Source organism: Haliotis rufescens, unplaced genomic scaffold, assembly GCF_023055435.1.
Source record: "Haliotis rufescens isolate VD_foot unplaced genomic scaffold, xgHalRufe1.0.p SCAF_7, whole genome shotgun sequence".
NCBI classification, from domain to species: Eukaryota; Metazoa; Mollusca; class Gastropoda; order Lepetellida; family Haliotidae; genus Haliotis; species Haliotis rufescens.
Window position 1 is genome coordinate 46,592,484 of NW_025964361.1, and position 17,758 is coordinate 46,610,241.

The 17,758-nt window shown below is 42.0% G+C and overlaps 1 protein-coding gene across 1 annotated transcript in view; it reads right to left on the minus strand.

The window, feature by feature from the left end:
* The window catches only part of LOC124143674 (hypoxia-inducible factor 1-alpha-like), a 106,745-nt gene that overhangs the window by 33,878 nt on the left and 55,109 nt on the right, over positions 1 to 17,758 (minus strand). Inside the window, exon 7 of the mRNA XM_048387430.1 lies at positions 15,326 to 15,470. Coding sequence (XP_048243387.1) covers positions 15,326 to 15,470 — 145 coding nt within the window. The remainder of the gene's footprint in view (positions 1 to 15,325; positions 15,471 to 17,758) is intronic.

Consider the following 17,758-nt stretch of genomic DNA (forward strand, 5'->3'; position numbering starts at 1 on the left):
AAGCCTTCGTTTTACGAGCGAAATAGGCCTGAGTTATCCCCCTTAGATTATGACGTAATTGGTGCCAATTCAACTGGGTCCCTGTCTATTCTCAACGCAAAAGATATCAACGACCAGTTTGCGGTAAAACAACATGGTCTACGACACACTCCGGCGCAGTGGTGACTCAGCATAACACAATTCTGGCTGGCATCTGAGACGCTAGAATCACAAAACTGTACCTACACCACGTGAAGCGGCTCTAACAAAGCATGATGACGTCATAATGTTTATCAACTGGCACCAATGACGTCATATTGCAAGGGGCATAAGCCATGGTGTTTTTGTTATGGAAATAGAACACTTGGTAAAAGTGAAAAATATAAATCGTTTTAATGCAAAAAATATGTTAATTAAATTGTCGACAATCGGCTTTATCCGACACTAATGATAGGAACCGATTAAATCAGTGCTATTTAGACAGTCTCGCACTCCGACTCCGACACACCTTATTTGCAACGAAATACCAAAATCACTCATTAATCAGTCTCGTTAATCCGACACAGTGATCAGCGTACTCCGTGGTCATCTGCCCGCTAGTACACAGCCCGTGTTTTGATGCAAGGCGAGTCGGCTGGTAGCTGCATATTACAAAGCTGCAGCGATAAACTTACTTAACAAACAATTAATGCTTTAAATAAAGAAAACAGGATAATTCACATGCTTAGATTACCTCAATCTTATTAAAATCAGATACAAGTTCTCGCTTTCGACGAGGACATCCCATTACAAGTCACGTCAGAACAACCTTTCGCGAACTATGACCTACCAATGAAATGAGCAACAGGAAGTCGACGTTAGCCACTTAGAAAGCAGCTTTCTTAAGCTTTGGGTACCAGTTTCAAAGTTGCGACTTCCATTCCAGACTATGCTTTTTAAAGTATTTTGTCAAACAGTCCGTAACAGTTGTTTTGTGTTAAACTTTAGAGGTTGAATGATTAGAAAACATATTCCGCCAACAATTTAACATAACAATATGAATATATATTTTATATTTTTTATAACGTGTTTGAATCCTTATCTATCGTGTAGTTGTCCGATTTTCGATCACGAACGTTGATACTACTAAATTTCGTTTATCCGACATACTCGTTAATCCGACACAATCATATGCAACCATCGATGTCGGATTAACGGGACTTGACTGTACTCAATGTGGTTTTGGGAAAAAGTGTTATCATTTATTTTTATGTCAATCAAAAAGACAATCTATTTCCATCAGTAGGACAATGTATCTCCAACACCAGGTCAATCGGTCTTGAATACCCGCTACAATCTATCACCATCACTAAGACAATGTATCTCCAACACCAGGTCAATCGGTCTTGAATACCCGCTACAATCCATCGCCATCACGAGGACAATCTATCTCCAACACCAGGTCAATCTATCTTGAATACCGGGACAATCTATCGCCATCACTAGGACAATCTATCTCCAACACCAGGTCAATCTATCTTGAATACCGGGACAATCTATCGCCATCCCTAGGACAATCTGTCTCAAACACCAGGACAATTTGTCTCAAACACCAGGACAATCTGTCTCAATAACCAGGACAATCTGTCTCAAACACCAGGACAATTTGTCTCAAACACCAGGACAATCTGTCTCAAACACCAGGACAATTTGTCTCAATAACCAGGACAATCTGTCTCAAACACCAGGACAATCTGTCTCAAACACCAGGACAATTTGTCTCAAACACCAGGACAATCTGTCTCAAACACCAGGACAATCTGTCTCAAACACCAGGACAATCTGTCTCAATAACCAGGACAATCTGTCTCAAACACCAGGACAATCTGTCTCAAACACCAGGACAATCTGTCTCAAACACCAGGACAATCTGTCTCAATAACCAGGACAATCTGTCTCAAACACCAGGACAATCTGTCTCAAACACCAGGACAATCTATCTCAATCACTAGGACAATCTATTTCAAACACCAGGACAATCTGTCTCAAACACCAGGACAATCTGTCTCAAACACCAGGACAATCTGTCTCAAACACCAGGACAATCTGTCTCAATAACCAGGACAATCTGTCTCAAACACCAGGACAATCTGTCTCAAACACCAGGACAATCTGTCTCAAACACCAGGACAATCTGTCTCAATAACCAGGACAATCTGTCTCAAACACCAGGACAATCTGTCTCAAACACCAGGACAATCTGTCTCAAACACCAGGACAATCTGTCTCAAACACCAGGACAATCTATCTCAATCACTAGGACAATCTATCTCAAACACCAGGACAATCTGTCTCAAACACCAGGACAATCTGTCTCAAACACCAGGACAATCTGTCTCAAACACCAGGACAATCTGTCTCAAATCTAGGACAATCTGTCTCAAACGCCAGGACAATCTATCTCAATCACTAGGACAATCTATCTCAAACACCAGGACAATCTGTCTCAAACACCAGGACAATCTGTCTCAAACACCAGGACAATCTGTCTCAAACACCAGGACAATCTGTTTCAAATCTAGGACAATCTGTCTCAAACGCCAGGTCAATCTATCTCAATCACTAGGACAATCTATCTCAATCACTAGGACAATCTATCTCAATCGCTAGGACAATCTGTCTCAAACACCAGGACAATCTGTCTCAAACACCAGGACAATCTGTCTCAAACACCAGGACAATCTGTCTCAAACGCCAGGACAATCTATCGCCATCACTAGGACAATCTATCTCCAACACCAGGTCAATCTATCTTGAATACCGGGACAATCTATCGCCATCCCTAGGACAATCTGTCTCAAACACCAGGACAATCTGTCTCAAACACCAGGACAATCTGTCTCAAACGCCAGGACAATCTATCTCAATCACTAGGACAATCTATCTCAAACACCAGGACAATCTGTCTCAAACACCAGGACAATCTGTCTCAAACACCAGGACAATCTGTCTCAAACACCAGGACAATCTGTTTCAAATCTAGGACAATCTGTCTCAAACGCCAGGTCAATCTATCTCAATCACTAGGACAATCTATCTCAATCACTAGGACAATCTATCTCAATCACTAGGACAATCTATCTCAATCGCTAGGACAATCTGTCTCAATCACGAGAACAATTTGTTTCCAACACCAGTACCATTAGTGACCCTACCTCAATCCAAGATTAAATAGATCTACATTCATTGGAATAAAAGGTTCCATGAATAGATCAATATCCGTATTTCCAGAAGAGAGCAACACTCTACAGTTCAATAAGGCTACCCTGAGGGCTGTCAGGCAATGAGAATTTATTGAACTATTAACTGCAGAAAGTCTGCACCAAGTATATATAGATAGCAGCACACATGTAACTGCAGGAATTCTGCACGAGTGAGTGTGTGAGTTGAGTTTATCGCTGCTTTTAACAGTATTACAGTTATATCACGGCGGGTAAGCTTAATGTGGGAGGAAAGCACGGGTATGGTGCTGACAAACATAGAAATCAGGGTGAACCGTGATTCAAACCCACAATCATAGGTTTCTGGCGTGCCCAAGGGACGCAACTTTGCACAGCAAATGAAATGTTCATTTAAAGTTTATGATTCATACACAGCTACGTCACCACTGAAGCCCAGGAAGTCGCTGTCTGTGTCATTATTGAAGATGCTGTCCATGACAATGTCATCGATATTGTCAGCATAATATTTTTCCTGGGTGTCTTCTTCGTCGTCTTCGTCATCTGCGGGTAACTGTCTAACTTCATCTTTGTAGGATATCATTCTCGGTTCCATCCAAAGCATTTGTGATACAGCACTTCTTGAATGAACGGCTGACCATTTCCTCTGGGATTTCAGACCAAGCTTCCAGTATCCATGTACACATTCGCCATGACTCGGGATGACAAATGCAGCCAGTTGTTGTTGTCTGCTGCCCTTCGGCCATCCACTGGTTCCCCTTCCATCATGGAAGGGACTAAAGGGTTTTTTCAGCAAGATGTCCAGTGGCTGTAGAAGACTTGTAAGCCCCCTAGGGATGATTGCTAAATCCGTCTTCATTGTTTTTAACTGTCTCTTCACTGGTGGCAGGCGATGACATCGGAATGCGTCTAACACAAGTAGACTTTTCTCTCTACGCAGGCCACCAGGTCTTCTCTCCCACGCTGTTCCGACCATTCCTTCCGTCATGTCTCCATCAAACCTGCCCTTCTCACGCATGCAGACTTCGACTCCTTTTGGAAAAGTCTCGGTCTTTGGTAGTGTCTTCCTCTTGAATACCACAACTTGTTGCCGTGTCATGTGACAGCCAGCATCACCATGAAGCGGTTATTTCGTTCCCCGTAGTTCTAATTGTGACGGTCTTTTCTCCTTTAAAGCTGACCGTCTGCTGCTATGGTATGTCGAAGATGACAGGTGTCTGGTCTGCGTTTCCGATCTGGGAGGCGCTGTAATTCTCTCTCTGGTGACTTAATAACAAACCACCGAAACTCTTGTAGCTTGTCTTCAAAGTCAGCTGGCAGTTTCTGTGCGAATTGTGTCTTTCTTCTGACGGACAGCTCATGAAGTTACAACCCAATGCTGGCCTTGAAATCACTTAGGGCGATGCCTAACTTCTTGGCAATGTCGAGGCCCTTGATGAGGATATTAGTCGTACTAATACCCACACCTGCCATCCAACGTTCCTTCACCTACTCTATCAGTTCTACCTCTACCACGGGAAAGGTGGCTGACTTTCCGCTGTCTGCTTTCTTACTTTTTGGCATGACCACCAACTTGGACTTGTTTTTTCTCCACAGTTTTATGATGGACTCAGAACACCCGTACGTTCGTCCAGCAGCTCGGTTTCCATTTTGCTCTGTGTATGCAACAATCTTTAATTTCTCTCCTCATGTGTAGGATGTTCTCTCCAACGCCATGATTAAGAATGATGAGAAATAAAACTTCAGTCTTAAATACCTGTATGTGTTTTTACAAATCTACTCATACTTTACCGGTAATCCGATTGTAAGTAAGCCGCCGAGAGGAATCCAATATTGGAGTAAGAACTTGTCATAGTACAATTGAAGGGATTGTTTAGGGCCTATTGTTCAAAAATACCTTCAAACAGTGCTTTTCTCAATTACCCGGTACTCTGTAATTGATATCAAACCAATTGACAGTCACTTCAATTAATGTGTTTATAAAGAGGGGTCATTTATTAATTGATCCCCATTTTTTAGCGGTGATTGCTGATCCCAAGTTATGGTCCATTGTGTATATGGGTGCGCATTATGCCCCGGTGCACACTTTACTCAAGAAAATACAGTAATGGTTGATAGAGTGGGCCCATATTCACTCGGTAGAGAAGCATCCAAGATACCAGATTCATCTGATTCTGAATCAGTGGATGCATGAGAAATACCGGGACAAGGGAAGGATGATGATGAGGTACATACAATTTGCATTTGGAATGACTTGAATCAACAATCACGTCCAATCTGCTATTGACGGTCAAATGGTCTCTAATTGTCCTTTTGGACAAGTGACAAATATTACCCACAGCCATCTATTGAAAGAGTGGCCTTTGCACCTCCACATGATACAAGTACGACCAACTCAGTAGAGATTCAGACCCATGAAGATTCCGGGGTAGAATAGGTCTTCAGCAACCCATGCTTGCTGTAAAAGGTGACTATGCTTGTTGTAAAAGGCGACTAACGGGATCGGGTGGTCAGGCTCGCTGACTTGGTTAAAGCATGTCATCGATCCCAATTGCGTGGATCGATGCTCATGATATCAATCACTGGATTGTCTGGTCCAGACTCGATTATTTACAGACCGCTGTCATATAGCTGGAATATTGCTGAGTGCGGCGTTAAACAACAAACAAACAAAACCAAACAGTAGAACTTCAGTTTCATATTTTTTAAGAAATTCTAATTATGAAACACTATACATTTTCTGGCATTTGATCTTCGGAACCGGAAACCATGATACTCTTGAGAATCTGGTAGTACATGATAAATAGGAACATAACACCCTATCTTCAGGCACTTGGGCGAAATACAGTCTATTGTCTTTGAGCTGAGGAACTTGTTGGCAAGTAGGTGGTTTACGGCACATCAAGATTGTGTAGACCTGCATCCCTTAGACACTGATCATTTGATATAAAGGGAGTGAGTGAGTGAGTGAGTTGGGTTTAACGCCGCTTTTAACAGTATTCCAGTTATATCATGGCGTGTCAGCTTAATGTGGAAGGAAAGCCCAGTGTGATGCAGGTCTCAGACGTTTACCACTTCAGTGAAACCCACGAGCACGGGTATGGTGCTGACAAACATAGAAACATATTCGGGGCAAACCGGGATTGGAACCCCCAATCATAGGTTTCCGGCGTGCCCAAGGGACGCAACTCTGCACAGCGAATCGCGGTGCCTGAGACGACTGGGCAACCCGTGCCCCCTGATATTAAGGGAGGGGGTTGATGTGGGGAGGGTGGGGAGGAAGGATTGAGCTGTTTTTAATGAAAGAAAATCATCATTTGAAGTACAGTAAACTACGGTTATAGCGACCTCAAAGGGACAACTAATTTTAGTTATAACCGCAGTTTGTTATAAAGATATATACAACATATATACAGCAAATGGGCGGGACCAAAAAACAGTTCCTTATATCCAATATTTCGTTACAAGTGTGTTCGTTTTTCAGTCTTATGACGTCGCTTCTAGCTATCTCTGGTCTATGACATCACTTCCGGTGACTTCCAGTTATGACATCACTTCATTGTGATGTCCCTCCTGGTTCTGACCTCACTTCTCACTTCTGGTCACCACAGACCATGACATTATTCTGATTCTGACATCAATATCAGTCTTAATCTACTGTGAGGGGCGGTCGGGGAGCCTAGTGGTTTAAGCGTTGGCTCGTCACGCCGAAGACCTGGTTCGATTCCTGACATGGCTACAATGTGTGAAGCCCATATCTGGTGTCCCAAGCTGTGATATTGCTGTAATATTGCTAAAAGCGGAGTAAAACCATACTCACTCACTCCCACTAATCTACTGTGACGCCATTTCTGGTTAATCTGCTTCTAAGCATCCTGTACAGAGGGGTTAAGAAAATCAAAAGGTCCACCAGCTTACAGAGTTAGTCTGTTATGTCTGTGCTAGCACAGATTCACAATATGTATGCTTTCTCCTCTTCCCTTTTAAGATGTCTGATATTTCTGATAAACTTCTCCATAAAAAGTTTTTCTATTCATAACTTACAAATTAATTTGACGGTCATCCTGACATGAAGCACTCCCGCAGATTGGAAGTCAAGACAGCGACAGATATCAAAGTCTTGCATAGAACCACTACGCTTGAGGAGAAATAAAACAATGTCACACTAATTACACTAACACTAAGCTTGAGTCTGACCTTTGGCTAATCTCATGCCTAGCTGATCAGCTTATTCCTTGATTAACCTTCCTTGGTCACCTGCACCAATCAAGCTAACATGAAATAGACATGGAAGTCTGCATGCTCTGCCTCTTTGACTAGGCAGAAAGGTTTGAACTACTGCCTGGGGACAATAAGTGTGAATATATTTCACATCCATGCAGATCATGTGTATAATTTGGGAGGAAAGATCAAAGATATTCTCACTTTCCCAGCAACACTATCAGATTACAGCTACTGACGCCTTGAAACGACCCTAAGTTGTCAGAGAATGGATATCATAAATATAGAATACTAAACGAGCTCCCGTGTAATACCAATTTTATGAAACGAGTGAATAGTTGTGGTATCTGACGAGCGAAAGCCAGTCAGATACCACAACTATTCACGAGTTTCATAAAATTGGTTTTACACGGGAGCGAGTTTAGTATTTTATTTATTACTTGCAATTTATAACTTTTTTTGAATTATACTGTTGAGTATGAATAGGCTGACACCTACATGATCCACGACATAGTCCAATTGAGTTTAACAGAATAATACTTCAAACACGTCAAAAGTTGAAACGTATGAATTTCATACCATACAACGGGTCTACCTTTAGAATTCACAAAATTATCGTAGGGCTAAGACTTTCGCATCTCACATACTTTAACTTAGACCAACGACTGTCGTTGGGCTACAATACGATTGCTTGTGGAACGGGCCTTGCACCTCAAAGTTTTCAATAACGTCACAATACCCGATGACGTAATTTGTGGAATTTTGATGCAAGATCCATCGGCGAAACAATGCCATGTGACGTCAGCCTAGCAACAAGGTTGCTGGGGTCATCGAGTGTGCATAAGCTCCTCTCAGTGATCTATCAACTCCACACGCAATGTCGTTGAATAAGCCAAGGGATGTTGAGAGCTTTCATTATTTGTTCGTGAAATGTGTTCCGAGAGTACATAAGCACGCGTTTTGGTATTACACAATGTGTAATAATGCTGTATGTTTATTAAACGGGTGATCTCTTCACGGGCAAGTAATAAATGCCATTCTTTAACTCGTCAAAAGTCATATTTGCGGCAGTTTAACTTTTATGTCAACATAACGTATTTGCAATGCAGTGCAGGAAGTCCCTACAGTGACATATTCGTTAATAGCAATCAGCTTTACCAAAGTGCTACGCTTATGGTTCTAATAAGTTGGAATATATTATTCCTGATAAAATAATATTTCAGATGCAATTTCTTCTGACCATTGCATCAAAATGTATCAGTCTAGATGACCTTGCTTTCAACACAAGAAGACAGTTGGTGTGTCTAGGCTAGAAGACCTTGCTCTCTACACAAGAAGACAGTTAGTGTGTCTAGGCTAGAAGACCTTGCTCTCTACACAAGGAGACAGTTAGTGTGTCTAAGCCAGAAGTCCTTGCTCTCTACACAAGAAGACAGTTAGTGTATCTAGGCTAGAAGACCTTGCTCTCTATACAAGGAGACAGTTAGTGTATCTAGGCTAGAAGACCTTGCTCTCTACACAAGAAGACAGTTAGTGTGTCTAGGCCAGAAGACCTTGCTCTCTACACAAGAAGACAGTTAGTGTGTCTAGGCCAGAAGTCCTTGCTCTCTACACAAGAAGACAGTTAGTGTATCTAGGCTAGAAGACCTTGCTCTCTATACAAGGAGACAGTTAGTGTATATAGGCTAGAAGACCTTGCTCTCTACACAAGAAGACAGTTAGTGTGTCTAGGCCAGAAGACCTTGCTCTCTATACAAGGAGACAGTTAGTGTGTCTAGGCTAGAAGACCTTGCTCTCTACACAAGAAGACAGTTAGTGTGTCTAGGCCAGAAGTCCTTGCTCTCTACACAAGAAGACAGTTAGTGTATCTAGGCTAGAAGACCTTACTCTCTATACAAGGAGACAGTTAGTGTATCTAGGCTAGAAGACCTTGCTCTCTACACAAGAAGACAGTTAGTGTGTCTAGGCTAGAAGACCTTGCTCTCTGCACAAGAAGACAGTTAGTGTGTCTAGGCTAGAAGACCTTGCTCTCTACACAAGAAGACAGTTAGTGTGTCTAGGCTAGAAGACCTTGCTCTCTACACAAGAAGACAGTTAGTGTGTCTAGGCCAGAAGACCTTGCTCTCTACACAAGAAGACAGTTTGTGTGTCTAGGCCAGAAGACCTTGCTCTCTACACAAGGAGACAGTTAGTGTATCTAGGCTAGAAGACCTTGCTCTCTACACAAGAAGACAGTTAGTGTGTCTAGGCCAGAAGACCTTGCTCTCTACACAAGAAGACAGTTAGTGTATCTAGGCTAGAAGACCTTGCTCTCTACACAAGAAGACAGTTAATGTATCTAAGCTAGAAGACCTTGCTCTCTACACAAGAAGACAGTTAATGTATCTAGGCTAGAAGTCCTTGCTCTCTACACAAGAAGACAGTTAGTGTGTCTAGGCCAGAAGACCTTGCTCTCTACACAAGAAGACAGTTAGTGTATCTAGGCCAGAAGACCTTGCTCGCTACACAGGGAGACAGTTAATGTATCTAGGCTAGAAGTCCTTGCTCTCTATACAAGGAGACAGTTAGTGTGTCTAGGCTAGAAGACCTTGCCCTCTATACAAGAAGACATCGAGTACCGGGATCTTATTTAGGATCGTGAATTTTCATCAACTAGACAGAGGAACAGCCATTATTTCCATCAATACATGATGTACAGGTGAAATTACAAACCAGTGCATTAATATATCTGTAACAGTAAAATCAAATGGCCACTGCGTGATAATTTCAAGTTCAATCTCATTAAAATCAGATCTAAGTTCTCGCTACCGCTAAACAAAGATCTGAGGACACCCCATTACGGGTCATGTCAGACCGACCTTGCGCGAACTTTGATCCACTGATGGAATGCCAGACGAGAAGTCGACATAAGCCAATCAGAAGGTAGCTTTCTCGTGTTTACAGCACTAATTTCAAATTGGTGACTACGCTTTGAAACATATTTTGACAAATTCTCAATGAAAAATTTGAAACCTAATAATTTGAAATGGCTAATAGATAGTCTAGATTGTATGGATTCAGTCGTTAAGCCCGTAACTATCATCGGAATACCCTGTATTAAAGTTTTTGAGGTTGCATGATTAGAAATCACATTCCGACTGTCACTTTCATTATCAGGTAAGCGACACTCTGATTGGTTGGATGATAGGTTGTTCTGATGTGACCCCTAATGGGATGTCCTCAGATCTTGGTTTAGCGATATCCAGAACTAAGATCTGAGTGATATATCTACCATGTGTATACATCAGTGACACAGCTACTATGTGTATATATCAGTGATACAGCTACTATGTGTATACATCAGTGACACAGCTACTATGTGTATATATCAGTGATACAGCTACTATGTGTATATATCGGTGATACAGCTACTATGTGTATAAATCAGTGATACAGCTACTATGTGTATATATCAGTGATACAGCTACTATGTGTATATATCAGTGATACAGCTACTATGTGTATATATCGGTGATACAGCTACTATGTGCATATATCAGTGACACAGCTACTATGTGTATATATCTATGATACACCTACTATGTGTACATATCAGTGATATAGCTACTATGTGTACAAATCAGTGATATAGCTACTGTGTGTATATATCAGTGATACAGCTACTATGTGTATATATCAGTGATATAGCTACTATGTATATAGCAGTGATATAGCTACTATGTATATAGCAGTGATATAGCTACTATGTATATAGCAGTGATATAGCTACTATGTATATAGCAGTGATATAGCTACTATGTGTATATATATATAAGTGATATAGCTACTATGTGTATATATCAGTGACAGATTTTGCGACCAGTAAAATAATGTTTAAACAGATGTCATTCTGTCACAGCTAGTCACTATACCGTCACTTGTCACTCCAGCAACGCATACAAAAAACATTATTTTTAGTATTTTTTACAATTATTAAGGGATAAAATCAAAGTAAACAAGACTTACCTGTTGAGAGTATATGCTCAAATAAATGTGTATAGGCTAATAACATTTTCAATTCAAAATAATACAAGTATTATTTTTAATTTGAAGAAGGGGCCGATTAAGTCTTTTTCCAAATATTTTCTAACTATTTGTTATTAACATGTAAATTTAATCATTCAGGTAGAATCTGTAGAGACTTTTTGTTCAAGTAAATGAATATGTTTGTATGTGGTTTACTGCATTGTCATACACGCAATTACATGGGAATTGTTATTTTTATTTTTGTAATGACAATAAACAACACACCTGTTTATTTTATCAGTAATCAACATATACAAAGTAAGATGTGTTCATTGTGCTTTTTAGACCAATTACACCTCACTCTGTCAATTCCCTAAGCAGAAAAAAAAATGACAGGGTGTTTGAAATTGAAACTTGATCAACCTGATTTTGCCAACCTAGTTTTAAAATTACCTAAATGTAATATGTGATATAACTACAATGTGTATATATCAAATATAACAAATTAATGTACTTGAGCTTTGTCTCCATGAATATATACATACCACATTACATGTTGTGGTGGTTATTAAATATGGGCAAGAGTTGATAAAATAGGCCACTATTAAAGAAAATCGCACCAAGCTTATTCACGTTGGTTTAAACAATGTAACTATGGCAACCCAAGTGATTATATCTGAGACCACCTTTTTAATAAAACAGCCAACACTGTGTTATTGTCAAAATTAATAATTGCTGGCTGTGAATAAAAACACATTCACAGGACTAGTTTGACACATACATAGAATAGGTCGTTTCCCTGCCTAGTTTACTGTATGTGAAATATCATAATTTCCCATGCAGAAATGGCTGCATGAGTAATGGACAACAATGACATTTCCAGTATGGCTACCCTGGTATCTAGTTGTTTATAATTAGACAGGCATTCTGCGAGCACATTATAAAGACATCATTTTCCCTGGTCTTTTTTTCAAATATGGCACTGTAGCTCACCTTGATGTGAAGTCAATAAGACAGAAATCTAAGTTTTAGACAAGTACATTTCACCCATGGTCTTAATCTGCAATTCGTCTTTTTCTCAAAGTAACCTATTCATTTTGCTGATCAAAACTCAACCTTGTAATGGAAATAGACATGTCTGCTAAGTTTCAGCAAATTTGGTCAAAAGATTCTAAGAAAAAAGAGAAAAACAAGTTTTGAAACAAATCTCTGTGTCTTATAGCCATTTCAGTGAATACATTGGGGTGTCATCACTTGTGGGAACAGCGGGATCCAAGGCCCAACAACGATGACACCCAAATGTATTCCTCATAATGGCAATAAGAAAGATTCAAGGCCCACAAACGTTGACACCCAAATGTGTTTATCATAAAGGCTATAATAAAGATTCAAGGCCCTTAAACGACGACACCCAAATGTGTTTATCATAATGGCTATAATAAAGATTCAAGGCCCACAAACGACGACACCCAAATGAGTTTATCATAACGGCTATAATAAAGATTCAAGGCCCACAAACGACGACACCCAAATGTGTTTATCATAACGGCTATAATAAAGATTCAAGGCCCACAAACGACGACACCCAAATGTGTTTATCATAATGGCTATAATAAAGATTCAAGGCCAACAAACGATGACACCCAAATGTATTCATCATAAACATTCAAAGCATCATGAATTGCATTCAACTCTGGCAGACACAGACAATATTCAATATGCAAACCATGTTCATCTTCATCAGCATTTAGGAGAAGAAAATATTTACAACAGACGACAAACAACAAACGACCTGCCCACAGATACATGACAAACAGGCCGAAACATTAGCCCACTATACATGTTTCGACTCAGTATTTCACTGGCGGCCAATGTGAGCATAATAACAATTTCTGCCACACTGCCTGCCAAGGTCACTTGGTTCCAAATACTGTTTTCCCACAACATCCTTGTCTACATGAAATTCTGACTTGTTTTAAAGTTGATAACAACATTAAATAATAGTTGAGTCCATATATCAGGAAAAACAAGAGTCATTAAATCTATAAACTGTAATTTGATATCATAAATTGTTCAGCATGATGTGAATTTATTAACCTAAATAACACCTGCAAGGTTTCGTTTGATTATCACAAATAGTTTTCCTGTTTTTTTACTAATAGCTGACGGAGAACAACGGACAGAAGGACAAACGGAAAGTCAGATGAATGAGTGAATGATAGCACCCATTCCAATATCCCCCTCACACTCCATTGCGGGGGATAAAAAGTCATGTTGAAACTCATGTTGAAAGCAATTAACAAAAACATCTTAAAGACAACAGCTTGAGCATTTACAGTGGTGACATCGTTTGATGTTCAACATCAAAGGATAGAAAATAACATGTTCAACAAAAAACACTCAAAAAGACTACTGTCAGTGCTATACAGTGTCAGTGATAGCTGTACATATACTCAGCCATTTAAGAAAGTATACACAGAATTGAACCATAGTCTATTTCATATAAAATACCGGACAAAGAAATCACTCACGTATACAGATACACTACATTACAAAGGGTTGCGTTAAATTTATGTATGACACCAACAGTTCATATATCGTGACCAAAAAGTCATGCACCCTAAATTAAAGACAAGAAATGTCAAAACTTCACCCATATCACATAGTTTGTCGTTGAATGAGTGAGTGAGTGAGTGAGTATGTTTATTACGCCGCTTTTAGCAATATTCCAGCAATATCACATCGGGGGACACCAGAAATGGGCTTCACACATTGTACCCATGTCGGGAATCGAACCCGGGTCTTCGGTGTGACGAGCGAACCCTTTAGCCAGTAGGCTACCCGACACTTTGTCGTTTATTGTCGCACTCAACGATGTGACAGTAGTCTGTAAATAATCAATCTCTGGACCAGACTATCCAGAGATTGATAATCAGAGTTCATGTGCATCGATTGAATTTTGACATGTTTTCGAACCCAGGAATGAGTGAGTGAGTGAGTGAGTGAGTGAGTGAGTGAGTGAGTGAGTGAGTGAGTGAGTGAGTGAGTGAGTGAGTGAGTGAGTGAGGTTATACGCCCCTTTTAGCAATATTCCAGCAATATCATGGCGGGGGACACCAGAAATGGGCTTCACACATTGTGCCCATGTCAGGAATCGAACCCGGGTATTCAGCGTGACGAGCGAACGCTTTAACCATTAGGCTACCCGACCGCCCCCTCCACCCCAGGGGCAGACAACTACAGGGAATACATACATATACACATGATTACCATGCGTATGGGGAAATGATGTGTTCTGGGTAATGGGTTCAAGGTTCAAGGTTCAAGGAATGTATACGTTTTTGGGGCTGAGTATATATACAAATATACTACTCAAAAACAGTCAAAGCATGCCCAATTATTTCATATTACTATCCTTAATCTGTCATGCCGCAACAGATTAACAGTAACATGAAAGAATCAGGTGTTCTTTTATTTATTTAGAGTAGTATACATCGAGACAATCTTTTTCTTGCTTACAGATGTTCTTATCTAACATACCAAGATGAAAGATGATACATAAATATAATCAAAAGAACATTATTATCATGGCTGACTTGAGATTAATTTTTGACAAAAACTCTAAAAAACTGTTTTACAGTAAAGTTCGATTATAACGAACTGAAAGGGACTAGTAATTTTAGTTTGTTATAACCGTAGTTTGTTATAAGCATATATACAGCATAACTACAGCAAATAGTCGGGACCAAAAAGTAAGTTTGTTATATCCGTTATAAGCGTATTCGTTATAACCGTAGTTTACTGTATAACAAACATATAAATCTTTGTGACAATAAAACATGTGACATCAAAGTATGCTTATTGGTAAAACAAGAAAAAGAGGTCGAGTGGAGGTATTATACCTAGGATCTTGGTAAAATATTTCTCCCGTCATATGATGCTGGGATATCCACTCAGTCTTGTTGATGTCAATCAGGGAGATTTCTCGGATACTGCGTGTTCTGTGGATGCGACATACCGACACTAGCCACTTCTCATTGAGATTGTCTGAAAGACAAGATGCAAATAAATAGGACTGCAGTCTCCACTGATGCCACTCCTGTGGTTCTTCGCATATAATTGATAATAACGAATGTGTACTTGCTCACCTCATTGTGTGTGGGCGACTGATTGATGATTTATTTATAAATCTTTCTAACGCAGCCAACTAGTTCCTTATGTCCTCTCTATCATCCCACACTTCCATCTGTCTGCTAACCCATCCATCAGTTCAATAATCCATCAGATAATCTAATCTTCGATCAGTCAATTCACGCATCAATCTATGCACATATCATTCTATCTGTCTTTCATCCCATCAACTCATCATTCTATCTGTCCTCAAACCCCTCCTCGCACAAGTCCATCCACACATCCGTCAATCCACACACCGGTCCATCCACACACCCGTCCATCCACACACCAGTCCATCCGCACACCCGTTCATCCGCACACCCGTCCGTCCGCACACCAGTCCATCCACACACCAGTCCATCAACACACCAGTCCATCCACACAACAGTCCATCCGCACACACATCCATCCACGCACCCATCCATCCACACACCCGTCCATCCACGCACCAGTCCATCCACGCACCCGTCCATCCACGCACCCGTCCATCAACACACCCGTCCATCAACACACCCGTCCATCCGCACACCAGTCCATCCGCACACCCGTCCATCCGCACACCCGTCCATCCGCACACCAGTCCATCCGCACACCCGTCCATCCGCACACCAGTCCATCCGCACACCCGTCCATCCGCACACCCGTCCATCCGCACACCAGTCCATCCGCACACCCGTCCATCAACACACTAGTCCATCCACACACCCGTCCATCCACACACCCGTCCATCCACACACCAGTCCATCAACACACCCGTCCATCCACACACCCATCCATCAACACACCAGTCCATCCACACACCCGTCCATCCACACACCAGTCCATCAACACACCCGTCCATCCACACACCAGTCCATCCACACACCAGTCCATCCACACACCAGTCCATCAACACACCCGTCCATCCACACACCCATCCATCCACACACCCGTCCATCCACACACCAGTCCATCAACACACCAGTCCATCAACACACCAGTCCATCCACACACCCGTCCATCCACACACCAGTCCATCCACACACCAGTCCATCCACACACCCGTCCATCCACACACCAGTCCATCCACACACCATCCACACACCAGTCCATCCACACACCTGTCCATCCACACACCCGTCCATCCACACACCAGTCCATCCACACACCAGTCCATCCACACACCAGTCCATCAACACACCAGTCCATCCACACACCAGTCCATCAACACACCAGTCCATCCACACACCCGTCCATCCACACACCATCCACACACCAGTCCATCAACACACCAGTCCATCAACACACCAGTCCATCCACACACCAGTCCATCCACACACCAGTCCATCCACACACCAGTCCATCAACACACCAGTCCATCCACACACCAGTCCATCCACACACCATCCACACACCAGTCCATCCACACACACGTCCATCCACACACCAGTCCATCAACACACCAGTCCATCCACACACCCATCCATCAACACACCCGTCCATCCACACCAGTCCATCCACACACCATCCACACACCAGTCCATCCACACACCCGTCCATCAACACACCAGTCCATCAACACACCAGTCCATCCACACACCAGTCCATCCACACACCAGTCCATCCACACACCATCCACACACCAGTCCATCAACACACCAGTCCATCCACACACCCGTCCATCCACACACCAGTCCATCCACACACCCGTCCATCAACACACCGGTCCATCCACACACCAGTCCATCAACACACCAGTCCATCCACACACCAGTCCATCCACACACCATCCACACACCAGTCCATCCACACACCCGTCCATCCACACACCAGTCCATCAACACACCAGTCCATCCACACACCCATCCATCAACACACCCGTCCATCCACACCAGTCCATCCACACACCATCCACACACCAGTCCATCCACACACCCGTCCATCAACACACCAGTCCATCAACACACCAGTCCATCCACACACCAGTCCATCAACACACCAGTCTATCCACACACCATCCACACACCAGTCCATCCACACACCCGTCCATCCACACACCCATCCATCAACACACCCGTCCATCCACACAACCATCCATCCACACACCCATCCATCCACACACCCGTCCATCAACACACCAGTCCATCCACACACCCATCCATCCACACACCCGTCTACCACAC